General features: G+C 43.1%; 1 protein-coding gene and 1 long non-coding RNA gene across 2 annotated transcripts; one reads left to right on the top strand and one right to left on the bottom strand.

Annotated features, from left to right (window-relative positions):
- The first annotated feature begins 65 nt into the window (after positions 1 to 65).
- Positions 66 to 12,563, top strand: LOC123612924 (uncharacterized). The gene is made up of 3 exons (XR_012509360.1): positions 66 to 131; positions 1,807 to 1,865; positions 12,433 to 12,563. It is a non-coding gene; the product is annotated as an uncharacterized LOC123612924 (long non-coding RNA).
- LOC105080534 (uncharacterized) lies at positions 2,859 to 12,620 on the bottom strand. Its single transcript, XM_045506889.1, has 3 exons — positions 12,483 to 12,620; positions 9,080 to 9,206; positions 2,859 to 4,761 (listed from the first exon to the last, which is right to left on the bottom strand). The coding sequence occupies exons 1-3, from the start codon at positions 12,495 to 12,497 to the stop codon at positions 3,461 to 3,463; spliced, it is 1,443 nt and encodes a 480-aa protein (XP_045362845.1). The 5' UTR covers positions 12,498 to 12,620; the 3' UTR covers positions 2,859 to 3,460.
- Between the last annotated feature and the right edge of the window lie 1,258 nt (positions 12,621 to 13,878).

Raw genomic sequence — 13,878 nt, 5'->3', positions numbered from 1 at the left:
TGGCTCCTCGCAGTCCCTCTGTGACGTAGTATTGCCGCGCCCGGTTCGAGGATCTTGACCGGGAGCCGCCATTTTCTCAGGTATTGCCGTACGGCGGGCAAGGTCTTCCTCTTTCGGCCTTTCGCGGGAAGGTACAAAACGGTGATTTTCAAAAGCTATTGAAAAATGACCTATATCAACCCATTTCCAGGCCACTTGACCCACCAGGCCTCGATTTTGCAACATTCGCCAGGGGCGCTACACAAACGCTTAGCTTCTCAGAAACTCAGACCTGCCCTGATCTCTCTGCGGGGTGGGCAGAGATGTCGCAGGCGTTTAGGCGTTTTGATTTAAAGGATAGAGAGAAGCTACGTGAGTGCGACCGTCTCAAGGGGACGTTCAACAGGGAGGGAACCCGAGCCGAACCAAGCTACAGTTGGAGAACCGACAAGTGTCCTAGGAATGCTGACTGGGGTGGGAGGTGGGGGCGGGGCTTTGAAGCCGCTGTAGGGTTTGGAGAACCCCTAAGGAAGGCACTGGTCTGACAGTGGGTAAAACGGCAGGATTATACAGCTCTCGTTATGACGGGTGTGGAAAATGGGAACACGGTTCATCAGAGATTGGCAAAAGGGGCAAAGCCAACGGAGAAGGGTGGTTTCACCTCCAATGTGGGTGGGAGGAGCCCCAGGTAGGGCAAGGTTTCCTTCTACAAAGATGGAAAATACTTTTGAATCAAGGGCTGAGTGGGGAGGGAGCGTTTAGCATGTAAGAGGTCCTGGGTTCAATCCTCAGTACCTCCATTAAAATAAATCTAATTACTGTCCTCCTCCCCCCAACCTCGGAGAAAGGGAAGAGATTCTGTTCAATGTTGCAGCCCAACTGATTAAACTGAGAGCTCTTAGTGCACACCGCACTCCCTGTAATTATACAACCAGGCTCAGAGAGCCTTCGAACTAAAGGGGTTAATCATTTATTCACCGAGCAGATGTTTATGAAATGCCTACTATGTGGCAAACACTTTTCTGCTTGCTGGAAATACAAAAGGTAGAAACGCAGACAAAAACATCTTTCTTCGTGAAGCCGTACATTCTACTGGTGTAGAGAATGTAGAAGTAAAGTTGCTGGTTTGATTTTTCTCATTACAGCCAAGTGTTATGAATCTCACCTACAATGTAACCTACAAGTAAGGAGTGGGTATAGCTCAGTGATAGAGCGCGTGTTTTAACACGCACGAGATCCTGAATTCAAACCCCAGTACCCCCACTTAAAAAAGATGAAAAAAATTACCTCCCCCCTCGCAAAAAAATTAAAAATAATAAAATGAATAAATTCAAATTACCATTGAACCAAAGACGATTAGTCTCAAGCCTTAAGATCTAAGAGCTGTACACCAGTAATTGACATAACATTGCAGACTGAATATACTTCAATTAAAAAATCTAGTAAAATTTGTTTCTCTAGGTTTTGGATTTGCTTGGCAACTGTCACTCTTTTTTTCCCTTACGATTGCTTTTAGAATGAGAAGGTCTATCCTACCCATGTCCCACCATAGTGTTTTGGAAGCATGTAACTTACCTGGTTTCATGGGTTCAAAGCTGGAGAGGAATTTTGCCTCCAGGTGAATTGTACCTCAAGTCTCACCCAGATCTGATTTAGATGAGAGTATGGACTGTAGACCAGAGTTAATGTTGGAATGAGTTAAGATTCTGGGGGCTGTTGGGATGGAATGCGTGTATTTTCCATGCAAGGTCATGAATTGGGCAGGGGAGAGGGGGAAAGAATGGGGCCAGTGGTGGAAAATTACAGACTGAGTTTGTATCTCCTCAGGTTCCCGTGTTGAAGCCCTAAAACCCAGTGTGCCTGTAGTTGGAGATGGGGCTCCTAAGGTAAGTAATGAACATTCAGTGAGGCTGTAAGGGTAGGGCTCTGATCCAGTAAGTTTAGTGTCCTTGTAAGAGAAACCAGAAAACCCTGTGTCACCAGAAACTATCTGCTGGAACTTGATCTGGGGCTTGCAGCTCCTGGGACTATGAGACAATTTCTGTTATTTAAGCCACCCGCTCTGTGGTATTTTGTTGTGGCAGCCAAAGCAGTCTAATACAGTGACTTACATTGCTTGTAAAATTTGCTGGGGGAGGGCATAGCTCCATGGCAGATCGCATGCTTAGCATGCACAAGGTCCTGGGTTCAATCCCCAGTACCTCCATTAAAAAAAAAAATTAGACAAATTTTAACCTACGTTGCATTCTTTGGATAAACCCAGTGTAGTCGTGGAGTGTTTATCTTTCTCATATATTGTTTATGTGTTCAGTAGAAACCTGGGAAATATTCGTGGCATTGTGATGGAAGGACTATAATTCTGGATCAAGCAAATTTAATAATATGGGCTTACTATGAATTGATTCTGGCTTAAATGGGTGAGCTCAATTAGAGTGGCTCTCACAGTTTGCTTGGTTGGTTGACTGACATCTGACTCAAAGTGGCCTACACTAAAATTTCAATGCCAGAAATTCCTTAAATAAATTCCTTACATAAGTTAAATTCAGAGTCAAAGAAATGTGACCACTAATCATCATGTAATTCCATATGCATACCTTTGGATACTTTACAGTATTATCATATGATACTGGGTAGGTATTGAAGGTAATTTTTTAAAAAAGAAAAGAAAAAGGATCCACAACTGGGAGAAGTGAATATAGTGTGATAAACCAGTGATGCAGAGTGGACTATCTCCTTTAAATTATGGATTCATTAGCATAGTGACTAGGAATATGGTTTGAGGCTTCCTCTCCAGAAATGTACATCAGGTGGGTTACGTAATGTGTAATGAAGTGAGAAATGGTAACAAAGCCCTCAAATATTCCTCATTTTCACAGGCCTTTGCTTCAAAAGAACTTTAATATTTTGTTAAAGGCATTCCAGTTAGTGTGTTCACAGTGCTAGTTTTATATGATTTCACCAGCTAGTAGATGAGGCACTGAGAACCCTGCCCCATTCACTGCCTTCCAACAGTTTCTCCCCAGTATGTAATGACACCTGTTGAGGGCAAGGACTTTCCCTCCCACTTTCATTATATTTCTACTCACTGTGAGCGCACCAATAATGACTGATGGGAGACAGGGCCTATCTTCCAAAACACAGCCTCCCTAAGCTCCTCACTCACAGGCTTTCAGTGTATACATCACCGTATCATCAGCTAGACATTGTTGCTCAAGGCTTTTCCAAACAATGCACCAGTGTTTTCCTATGTGTTTTTTGTGACATAAAATGTGATTGACCACTGAAGGCATAACCACATTCACTGCATTCATAAGGTTTCTCTCCTGCACACACACTCTATCTCCTGAGGATGCACATCTGACATCGGCTGGCCCCCAAAGACTACATTCCTATCTGCTAGGAGCCCCCTGAGGGATCACAGAAGGTATCTATACAGTCACCGTACTAACAGGGTCTTCCTCCTGCATGAGTTCACTGGAATCTAAAAGCTGTGACCCTTTGTGGAAGGACATTCCACCTTCACTGTATCTACATGTTGCTCTCTTGTGTGTGTCCTCTTATGCTTAACCAGGTAGGATATGTTAGTGAAAGCCTTCCCACACTCGGTGCATCCATAGGGTCTCTCTCCTGTGTGAGTTCTGTGATGGACAATCAGCGTTGTCCTTGTCGTGAAGGCTTTCCCACAGTCACTGCACCCATAGGGCTTCTCTCCTGTGTGAATTCTCTGATGTTTAATGAGTCCTGATTTCTGCGAACAGGATTTTCCGCAGTCGGTACAGACAAAGGGAGTCCTTCCTGTATGAAATCGCTGATGTGCGATGAGGCAGGCCTTCTGGCTGAAGGCCTTTCCACACTCAGTGCATCCATAGGGCTTCTCTCCAGTGTGAGTTCGCTGATGGATATTAAGATTGCCCTTCTGAATGAAACCTTTTCCACATTCACTGCATGTGTAAGGTTTCTCTCCTGTGTGAGTTTTCTGATGCAGAATGAGCTGCGTTTTTGTGGAAAAAGCCTTCCCACACTCACTGCACCCGTGGGGTTTCTCTCCTCTTTCGTTTCTCTGATGTACAATGAGTTCTCGCTTCCTGCAGAAGGCTTTGCCACAATTAGTACATTCATAAGGCTTCTCTCCTGTGTGAGTTCTCTGGTGCTCAATTAGCTTGGACTTTCTGTAGAATGCCTTCCCACATACACCGCACACATGGGGTTTATTTCCCGTATGAGTCTTCTGGTGTTCCGTAAGCTGAAATTTCCTGAGGAAGGCTTTTCCACACTCACCACACTCATGGGGTTTCTCTCCTTTGTGAGATCGCTCATGTTCAGTGAGCTTGAACTTCTTGGAGAAAGCTTTCCCACACACACTGCATCCGTGGGGTTTCTTTCCTGTATGAATTCTCTTATGTTCGTTGAGCCGACACTTCTTGAGGAAGGCTTTTCCACATTCAGCACATTCATAGGTGTTCTCTGTTTTGTGTATTTGCTGATGTTCAAGTTCAGGATGAGTTTGCTCACGACTAGCGTGAAGCAAGGCTCTTCCCTCTGCAGCAAGCTCAGCAGGCTCTTCTGGGTCAAAGCGACTGCTCTGGCTGATTGCATCTAAATATGGTTTCAAAGGTTTTCCATGTAAATCAAATACATCATGATTTGGCTTTAAAGGAAAACAATTTTTGCTCCAATGAATAATATTCCCAAATGCATCCTGTCCATAACACTGTTCCATCCTCTGCGGCATATTTTGGTTTTGCCAGTGCAGCTGCACAAGACCAGCCACTTTCTCAATTTCTAGGAAAGAGAACAATGAACCCTTCCATGAGCATCACATGGAATAAAACTACTTCAAAAAATCTTGGGGTGAGCTGGCTCTTTAGTGGAAAACCTATGATAGCAAATATAAAAAAGACTCCAGGTATAAATGTGCCTCATCTCTCTTTTTTAAAAAAGCTTATAAAAGTTATAAATATATATGATAAATATTACCATTTTAACAATTTGAGTGTACAGTTCTCTGGCATTCAGTACGTCCACACTGCTGTGCAGCTGTCACCACCATTCATCTCTAGAACTTTTGCATCTTCCCCAACTGAAAAACTCCATCCATTAAGCACTAACTCTTATCTCTTGGAAATGGTTAAAAACACAGTAATGTAACTGAGGGGGAAATAGAAACTAAGAATTTGGAGGATGAAGAGAAAGACGATCCTACGGAAGAATGGGGTTCTGAAATGAGAGCTGCAGAGAAGGAACTGGAAGAGCTAAAAACTGAGGAAGAAAAGTGTCAAAGGTTACCTTCAGTTTGAGTGTTAGAAAATCGGCCACACTTCACATGGCTAAATGACTTCCCACCTCCAGGAACTGACAAGGTTGAGGACGTAAGTGGCCTTCACATGGCCAGTTTTAGGCCAGTCTCAACAGTCTTGTACGCGGCCTTGCACAGTTCTACTTTCTTGCCATGTTTCCTCATCATCTTCGTACTTCAGAAACCCACCTGTATCTCCTGCACACAGTGCTTAAGGACACAGTCATTCTCCATTCTCTCTCTACCACTTTAGGCTACTTACAAGTTTCTCAAATAGGCCCTATATTTACGATTCACGGTGAACTTTGCACAGCGTTCAGTTAGCGCAAAAACATTTCACACGTTCAAAAGCTTAATTTGTAAATATTACATGAACATTTGTCCTAGCTTTGCTCATAAAAATCTTTGCTCTGAAAAAAAAAAAAAAACCTTTGCTTTGAAATTGTTTCCCACTAAACTTTGTCTCTTCTACCAAAAATTCTTAGCATCATCTTCCACCTTTTTTTTTTCCTTTCACATTCCATCTTGGGGTTTGATTATGTCTTCCAAAGAGATATGTTTAAATCCTAACCCCAATAAACAACAAGGTCCTACTGTATAGCAAAAGGAACTATATTCAATACCTTGTAATGGCCTATAATGAAAAAGACTATGACAAGGAATATATATATATATATATATATATATATATATATATATATATATATGTAAATGAATCACTATGCTGTACACCAGAAATTAACACAACATTGTAAATTGACTATACTTACATTAAAACACACACACACACATATTCACTCGTTGTGTAAAATGAATATCGATAGCCAAATGTCTATCTTGGCTTTGAATTAGTGTCCAGATTGAGAACACATGATGATCAGTTCATAGTTAAAGCAATATAATATTTTTAAAGGATTTTATAATCTTTTTCAATAGTTATTAAACTAACTAGTTACATTAAGCTTAAGAAATAAATGGTATTTAATAAAGATCAATTGTGAAGCTTAAAAAAAAAAATCCAAACCCCTTGTAGCTATGAATGTGACCTGATTTGGAAACAGTGTCTTTGTATGTGTAATCAGTTAAGATGAGGCCACAGTGGATTAGAGTCATCCCTAATCCAATGACTGGTGTCCCTGTAAGGAGAGGGAGATCCGGCTACAGACACACAGAGACATGCAGGGAGAAGGCCATGTGATGACAGAGATCAAAGACTGGAATGACGTGTCTACAGTCTCAGGAACATCAAAGATTTCTGGCTGCTCCCAGAAGTGAGGAAGAGACGAGTAGGATTCTTTCCTAAACCTTTAAAAGGGAGCATGGCCCCACCAACACCTTGATTTCCAAATTCCGGCACCTACAATTGTGAGAGAGTACATTTCTGCTGTTTAAAGTCACCCAGTTTGGGGTAATCTGTTACAGTTGCCCAAAGAAACTGAGATACCCCATATCTAGTTCAATGGCAAATTCAATCAGCCTTTATTCATCCAGAACCTTCCAGTACTCTCTTCAAGCCGGGCTGAAGTCATCAAGAACCAGGTCTCCCATCTGACTTTCTGCGTCAACACCTGCCTATTCGTCTAGTCTCTACCCATAGCCAGAGTGATACTCTGAAACATAAATTATATCATGTCACTGCCACACTTAACCTTCTAAAGGTTTCTCAATCCATTAGGAGTGAAACCAAGTCCTTGAAATAGATGACAGGACCCTACATTACCAACTGACCTATCGACAGCCCCCAGCTAAGACCCCACTGACCTCATCTCCTGTCATTTTCTATCTTGCTCACTCTGCTCTGTCTGCATGGGCTTCCTTGATGTTCCTCTAACATGCTCTTGTCTTTGCTGTGAACGTCCCATTCTCTCCACTCTTCACCCAGGAAACCTCATAACAACTCATCTCTCTGCTCAAAGGCACCTTAGATTATACAGGCATTCCTACTCCTAAGAGAGGAGCCCCAGCCTCACCACCCACTCTAACACACGCTGATGAATTGCTGTTTACAGCCCTTTTCACCACCAGATATAGCATGTGTGTACTTTTTCCCATGTATACTCAGTGTGATAAAATACACATAATGCAAAATTTACCATCTTAATCATTTTTGAGTGCATAGTTCAGTAGTATTAAATGCATTCATAATGTTGTGTAATGATCACCGTCTGTCTCCATTAACTCCATCTTGTAAAATTGAAAATCTGTATTTGTTTTGTTAAATTTCTGTCTCCTCCTCTTTGAGAGTAGGGACTTAAGTCTTTCACAGTAGAGAAGTTTCTCTGTCATAGTAATATGGTCACTTAGGACTTAATGTCATCAGAAAGGAATTCAGCAACAAAATCTACAGTTGAACTAAAAGAATGATTAGAGTTAACAAATACACAAAGGCGGGCATGAAGCTTTATGATTCTATTCAGGCTAGGAATTGAGAATGAGAAATTTTATAAAGGTTTTTCCTAGTTAAACGAAGAACGGGAACACCAAAGACCTTAAACACAGGAGCTCAGGGAGTAGAGACAATTCAAGGTAATGCCAGGATGGGCAAGATTTATGATGCACAGAAGTACAAGAGTCAGGGAGGGAAACAGCTCAGTGGTAGACACAGGCTTAACATGCATGAGGTCCTGGGTTCAGGTCCCAGTACCTCCACTGAAAAAAAAAAAAAAGGAAAGTACAAGAGAATCTGAATTTCAAAAAGGACAATGAAAAGGGATTTTCTTGGAGGGAAGATAATCGAGTTCCTCACACAAAAAGTAGGAACTCACAAGGAGGTGCCATGGAGATGTGAAATATATGGTACCAGCATGTGTATTAGACAGTGTTAAGGACGTGTCAACTGAGAGTCTCCACAGAGAATAAGAGCTCAACACATCTGAAGGAAGTAAGGTTTTACAGCCTATGAGCCAGAGCAGAGGATGAAAACATAACTCTAAAGATACTCAGAGTAAAGAAAAAGAAAAGTTGAGCAAGCAGATAAATGTACATTAAGAGACCAGTTACCACGAGAGTAAGACATCCAAGGTATGGCTGGATGTCATAAAAGGAAATAAACATTTCCCAAAGGGGCAGGAAGGTGTATTAGTCAGAGGACAATGATGAAGTCAAACTTTCCTCTTAGAAAGACACAGAAGGAGGAATTTCATAGCAAGCGACGTGAAAGGAACCCAGAATCATACTCTGACGATTTGAAAATCCAAGCAAGAATAATCCTAGGGGGAAAAAGCTGACATCTAAGAGGAAATAAACAAGAATTTGTTCCAAGAAGAGATAAAGGGGTATGTTTTCCTCTAAATTCCCACACAGCAAGAGTCTCGTATGGGAGGAGGGATACACAGAGGCTATTTCTGTATCCTTAGACCCCCTCACCACTGTGATTCCTTCTCTAAAGGACCAAAGTGATTTCTGCAGCCTTGCCCCTCCTGCAGGTTCTCTCTCACTGACCTGGATGGGGCTGATTGTGAATTTCGTGTTCTAAAGTCCATGGCGGTTCTCCCTGTTCCAGCTTGGAAAGTGTATCTAGGTTGCGAACTTGGTACACTGTTCGTGGGAGATGACAGAAGACTTACTAGGCCTACCAGACTGCACTAGGGATCTGTGACCCTGAGAATGGTACACTTTAGCGACTGCACGATTTGCATGTTTGCAAATTAAAGGCTTTCTGCTAAAATGAGAGGAGATTAAACCTTCTCATCTGGGGCCAGGCTGTGGAGTGAAAATCTACTTCAGAGCATCTCAGACACAACGAAGTGTTTAGAAGCTGAGAAAGGAAAGGCGCTGTCCAAGGGACACAGGGAGCATTCTCACCCACGGACACCAGGTGGCTGTAGTTCTGCAGCGTCACCTCCCGGTACAAGGCCTTCTGGGCAGGGGTCAGGAGCTGCCACTCCTCCCTTGTGAAGTCCACGGCCACATCCTTCAGGGTCAGTGATCCCTGTAACAACACAGTCCTGTTTAATATAAGTGTGTCTCTAGTTATTGAAATGGAAGGTGTGAGATAATAGAAAATATATTAAGGGCCTGTCCCTGATTCCCAGTACAGAGCTTCTAAAACCCTTGCAGTTTCCTGAGTGATAAGAACACTAGGAGCATCTTTTGTTCTAATAGTTATTTGGTTCCTGACGCAAGGCTCCTGAAATGCTTGTCAATTCCTATGTGGTAAGTATCAGGTTCAGAAAGCTTCTGGGTTGCTGAGCACGTGGAGGTGCTGGGGGTGTCGCACCCCACGGAGGGCGTGGAAGCTCCGTGTCCCTTCCCACATACCTTCCCCTGGGCACCTCTTCCATCTGAATGTTCATCCATATCCTTCACATCTTTTACAGTAAACTAGTAAATGTAAGTAAGTGTTTCCCTGAGTTCTGTCAACCATTCTTAACAAGTTAACTGAACCCAAGGAGGGGGTTTCGGGAACCTCTGATTTGTAGCCAAGTCGGACAGAAGTTGCAAGTAACCTGGGACTTAACTATTTTCGGTTGGCATCTGAAGTGGAGAACACTCTAATGGGACTGAACCCTTAGCCTGTGGGACCTGATGCAACCTCCAGGTAGACAGTGTCCGGATTGAGTTAAATTGTAGGACGCACGGTGGGTGTCAGAGAATTGCTTGGTGGGAGAAAACTCCCACACAGCTGGTGTCAGAAGTGCTGTGAGTGTGGTAGTGGCGTGTGAGCAATGGAGAGACCCAAGGGGAAGGACCGGGTTTCTCCCTATTCAAAAGGAAGGTGAAGGAAGTTGTTCTGCTCATTTTTCACCACCTATATTCCTGTTTTTCCAATATATTGTGAAAGAAGCAAAGTCCTATTAAAATATTCAGTCATCCATTCATTTCAGCAACTCACAAATTTCTGTAATGTGCGGCCATGAAATCCTCTTGCTCACCTGAGGTCGTCTGCACGCTTTTCAGCACCTACTTGTCGATCACTGAGCTATGTGCTTGTGACATCAGAACAATGTACTATGAGTCTACTCGTGGAAAAAAGGTCAATTAAACATGTAAAATCATGTGTGTGTGTGTGTGTGTGTGTGTGTGTTTTACATGTAAAACATTACCAATAAACATTTGGTAATGATGTGCTAGCAGATGAGGTAAAAGTATGGGGTGGGGAAGGAAGATTTGTTTTCTCACTATGGATACTATATAATTTGAGTCTTTTACATTGAAAAAGTATCCAGAAGTCTGGGCTTTTCTTCTGACACCAAGTACATGGTATCTTTTCCAGTACCAACTCTCCAGCTCTCTTAATCCGCTGACACCAAATGGACGGCCTACAATTCAATCCTGTTCTGACACTAACAACTCAGAGTTAGCATCAGGCTCCCCAGGTGAAAGGGCTCAGTCCCACAAGACTGCCTTCGCTTCACACACCAGTCTAAAGTCCCAGGTTCCTAGCACTTGTGTCCAGCTTGGCGACAACTTCAGGGATTCCCACAGCCTCCCCACTTAGGCTTGATAATCTGCCGGAACTCACAGAACTCCGGAAAATGTTAAACTTACTGGCATAGTTTATTATGAAGGATACAAATGAACAGCCACGTGAAGAGGTCCAGGGGCCTCTGTCCCAGCGGAGCTGGGATGCACCGCCCTCCCAGCAGGTGGCTGTGCTTGCCCACTTGGAAGCTCTCTGAACCCTGCTGGGCTCTGTTGACGGATTAAATCGCTGGCTACTAGGGCTCGAGCTCAGTCTCCAGCCCCTCTCCTGTCCATGAAGGTCAGAGCAGAGCTGCAAGTTCCAACCCTCTAATCAAGGCTTGGTCTTCGTAGAGATCAGCCCCCATCCCGAAGCTGTTAGGGGCCCACCCTGTGTCACCTCATTGGCATAAACTCACGTGTGGCTCAGAGGGGCTTGTTATGAATAAAAAGAGACACTGCTACCACTCAGGGAATTACAAAGGTTTTAGGTACTCTGTGCCAGGGACCAGAGACAAAGGCCGAATATATATAATACCTTTTACTGTGCCACAGTGAGTTATTTGTGTAATTAAAATAAAGGCGACAAGGAGGTAGGAGGTAATAACTACATTTAGAGGGTATTCTCTTTCAGTTGTCAAAATTTTATAAGCAATTGAACTTTTTCTGGTTAATTTTTCTGTATTACTTGATCAGTGATTTCATTTTTAATAGCTTTATCAACTTGGAATTTCAAATTTAGTGTCAATACAATAACCATCCTCACTCAAAAATAATGATACCTCTTTGAATGGGACAATAGCCACACCAGGATCAGATGTCATTGCTTCAAAGGTTAATATTTAAACTGACCAAACATCACATTGATGATTATGTATTATTTTGCTAGTTTCAATATTTAGATGAGTTCTTTTCAATGTAGTTCACTAACTGTATTTCAAATAAATATAACAATATCTGACTCTTTCCTATCTACACAAATACTTAGTGTTTTGGTCATGAAAAGTATAGTCATGACCAGATTTTGAACAGGGAAGGACCCTGTATTTTCTGAGATAAGGTGAAGTTCTAAAGTACACTATGGATCTCAGCAACCCAAGACATTACCGAACAACAGAACTTGACTCCCTGTGGCCAAGTCTGTACTCAAGCACCAGTTCAGCAGTCTGTCCACAGATGACCTTAAGAAACCATGCAAATCTTCCATTTTCCTGGACACTTCAGGTTTTATTCAAAGATAAACCCAGCCAGGAACAAGTGTGGGTATGTAAGTCACCAGGCTGTGGTCTTCTGAAAACCTGTGTCCACTGAATTCTACTTGGTCTAGTCCCTCAGGGCACTCAGAATAATCATATAAGAACCATACACAGCCTGCTTGTACATCTCTTAGGAAAATGCTATGAACACAGAGTCACCACCATCACCTCTAGAAAGAAATCATCAAAGATATTTCCTAAGACTTAAGTACCATGAGACAGTGACATCACCCGAGGAACTGATGTGCCTTCTCCCAGGGTCATTGCGTATCACATAACTCATCATGAGTCTGTGGGTGTGGCCGACAGCTGACCAACAAGGTCCTGCAGAGCCACACATTACATTCCAACACTGGTCACGTCGTATGAACTCTAGGAACAATACATTCCCGATTGTACTTTGTCCTGATTTTGAAGGTATGGCCTAAATTTATTTCTCCCCAGAACTCATTTTTCCCAAGGTACACTTTTCATTTAAATGAACTGATTTTTTTTCAGGCCTCCACAAATTCACAAGGGAATCAAACATAAAACAAACCAAAAGTCACCTGGGCCTTCGTCATTTTCTTCCAATTTGGAAAATGCCCAGTAACTGGGATGTTCTGTTTATAGTTTCTTCTGGATCTGCCCTAAATCTCTGTTCAGAAATCTCAGTCTCAGGTGAAGGATGTCCCACGAAATGACCATGTGCAACTCCAGGAACGTCCTCCTTGTCCTTTACTTGATCTCTCCTGCTCCTGGGAATCCAGGACCTGTGGGGGAAGAGTAAGTTCATTTGGGGTGATACCTTCCCTCTGGGCCGCTGCTGCTGCTGCTGCGCACCCACCTTATGTCAAGGCCAGCACTTCTAACTGCCCCTTTGTGTGGTGCTCCTGGGGCAATAAAACATACCAGTCTAAGTGGCGGGGCAGTAGGCCTTTCTTCAGAGAAGTAGAAGTAACAAGACTGAGAAAGGGAAGACGGGAAAGGAAAACCAGCTCAGCACAAAGCCTCAATGGCAGGAGGCTTCTCACACAGATCGGTTTTGGGAAGGAGGACACCTAGTAGGTGAAGCTCTGGACATTTTTTCCCTTAAAATCATGTGTCCACATACCCCTCTGCAGTGGGTTGAATGGTCACCTCCTAAAAGATATGTCTATATCTTAACCCCCACAAACCTGTGAATGTGATCCTATTTGGAACAAGGGTCTTTGCAGGTATAATTAAGTTAGGGATCCTGAGATGAGACCATCCTGGATTATCCACGTAGGCCCTCAAATCCAGTGAGTGTCCTTATACCAGACACACTGAGAAGAAATACACACGGAAGATGAGACCATGTGAAGACAGAGGCAGACAATGGGGTTATGTTGCCACAAGCCAAGGATGCCTGGAAAATCTGTTAGAAAGGAGAAGGAAGTTAATGGATGTTGGGCAGGTGTGCCGTTGTGGGGGAGGTGGGACCCCAAGACCAGCTGAAAGCCAGTGATAAAAGCATTCAGTAAGAGCAAAGGGGTGTGTGTGTGTGCAGTATCATTTTTCACCACAGTTCTGGAAATACTCCCAATACAATTGGATAAAAGAATAAAGTAGAATTCCTAACATTAGAGATGGAGGTCAATTTTAGTAAGCACCAAAAATAAGAGTATTAGGTTAGCTGACCAGTTACACAATCTACATGTAACAGCTGCCAGCACTATGGAGTGACATCAGCAAAAACAAAACGGTGGAGAAGAGACCTCCAGGGGACTCTGCCTCCTCAGGAGCACAAAGAAACCTGGCAGAAGCTGTCAGAATCAACCTTATTGGAACTCTGGATGATAGTCAATGGTTTACAGAAACAAAGTGAACAGCTGACCAGGTTAAAGGCCACTGAAACCGACTGGGAGAGTTTTTACGGCATTCTAAACTAGCCTCGCCCTGCACCACGGCAGACTGGTAGTCTGAAGATGGCAGCCGGTCTTC

Source organism: Camelus bactrianus, chromosome 9 (genome assembly GCF_048773025.1).
Source record: "Camelus bactrianus isolate YW-2024 breed Bactrian camel chromosome 9, ASM4877302v1, whole genome shotgun sequence".
In the NCBI taxonomy this organism is placed as follows: domain Eukaryota; kingdom Metazoa; phylum Chordata; class Mammalia; order Artiodactyla; family Camelidae; genus Camelus; species Camelus bactrianus.
Note: the sequence above shows the minus strand (reverse complement) of the source record. Positions and strands in the feature narration are given on the sequence as shown.

What these genes read in the sequence shown, in the direction of transcription:
- LOC105080534 (XM_045506889.1), bottom strand. An exon ending in CAGCCACCTGGTGTCCGTGG is followed by an intron (nt 4,762 to 9,079) that starts GTGAGAATGCTC and finishes TCTCTTTCCTAG; the next exon opens with AAATTGAGAAAGTGGCTGGT.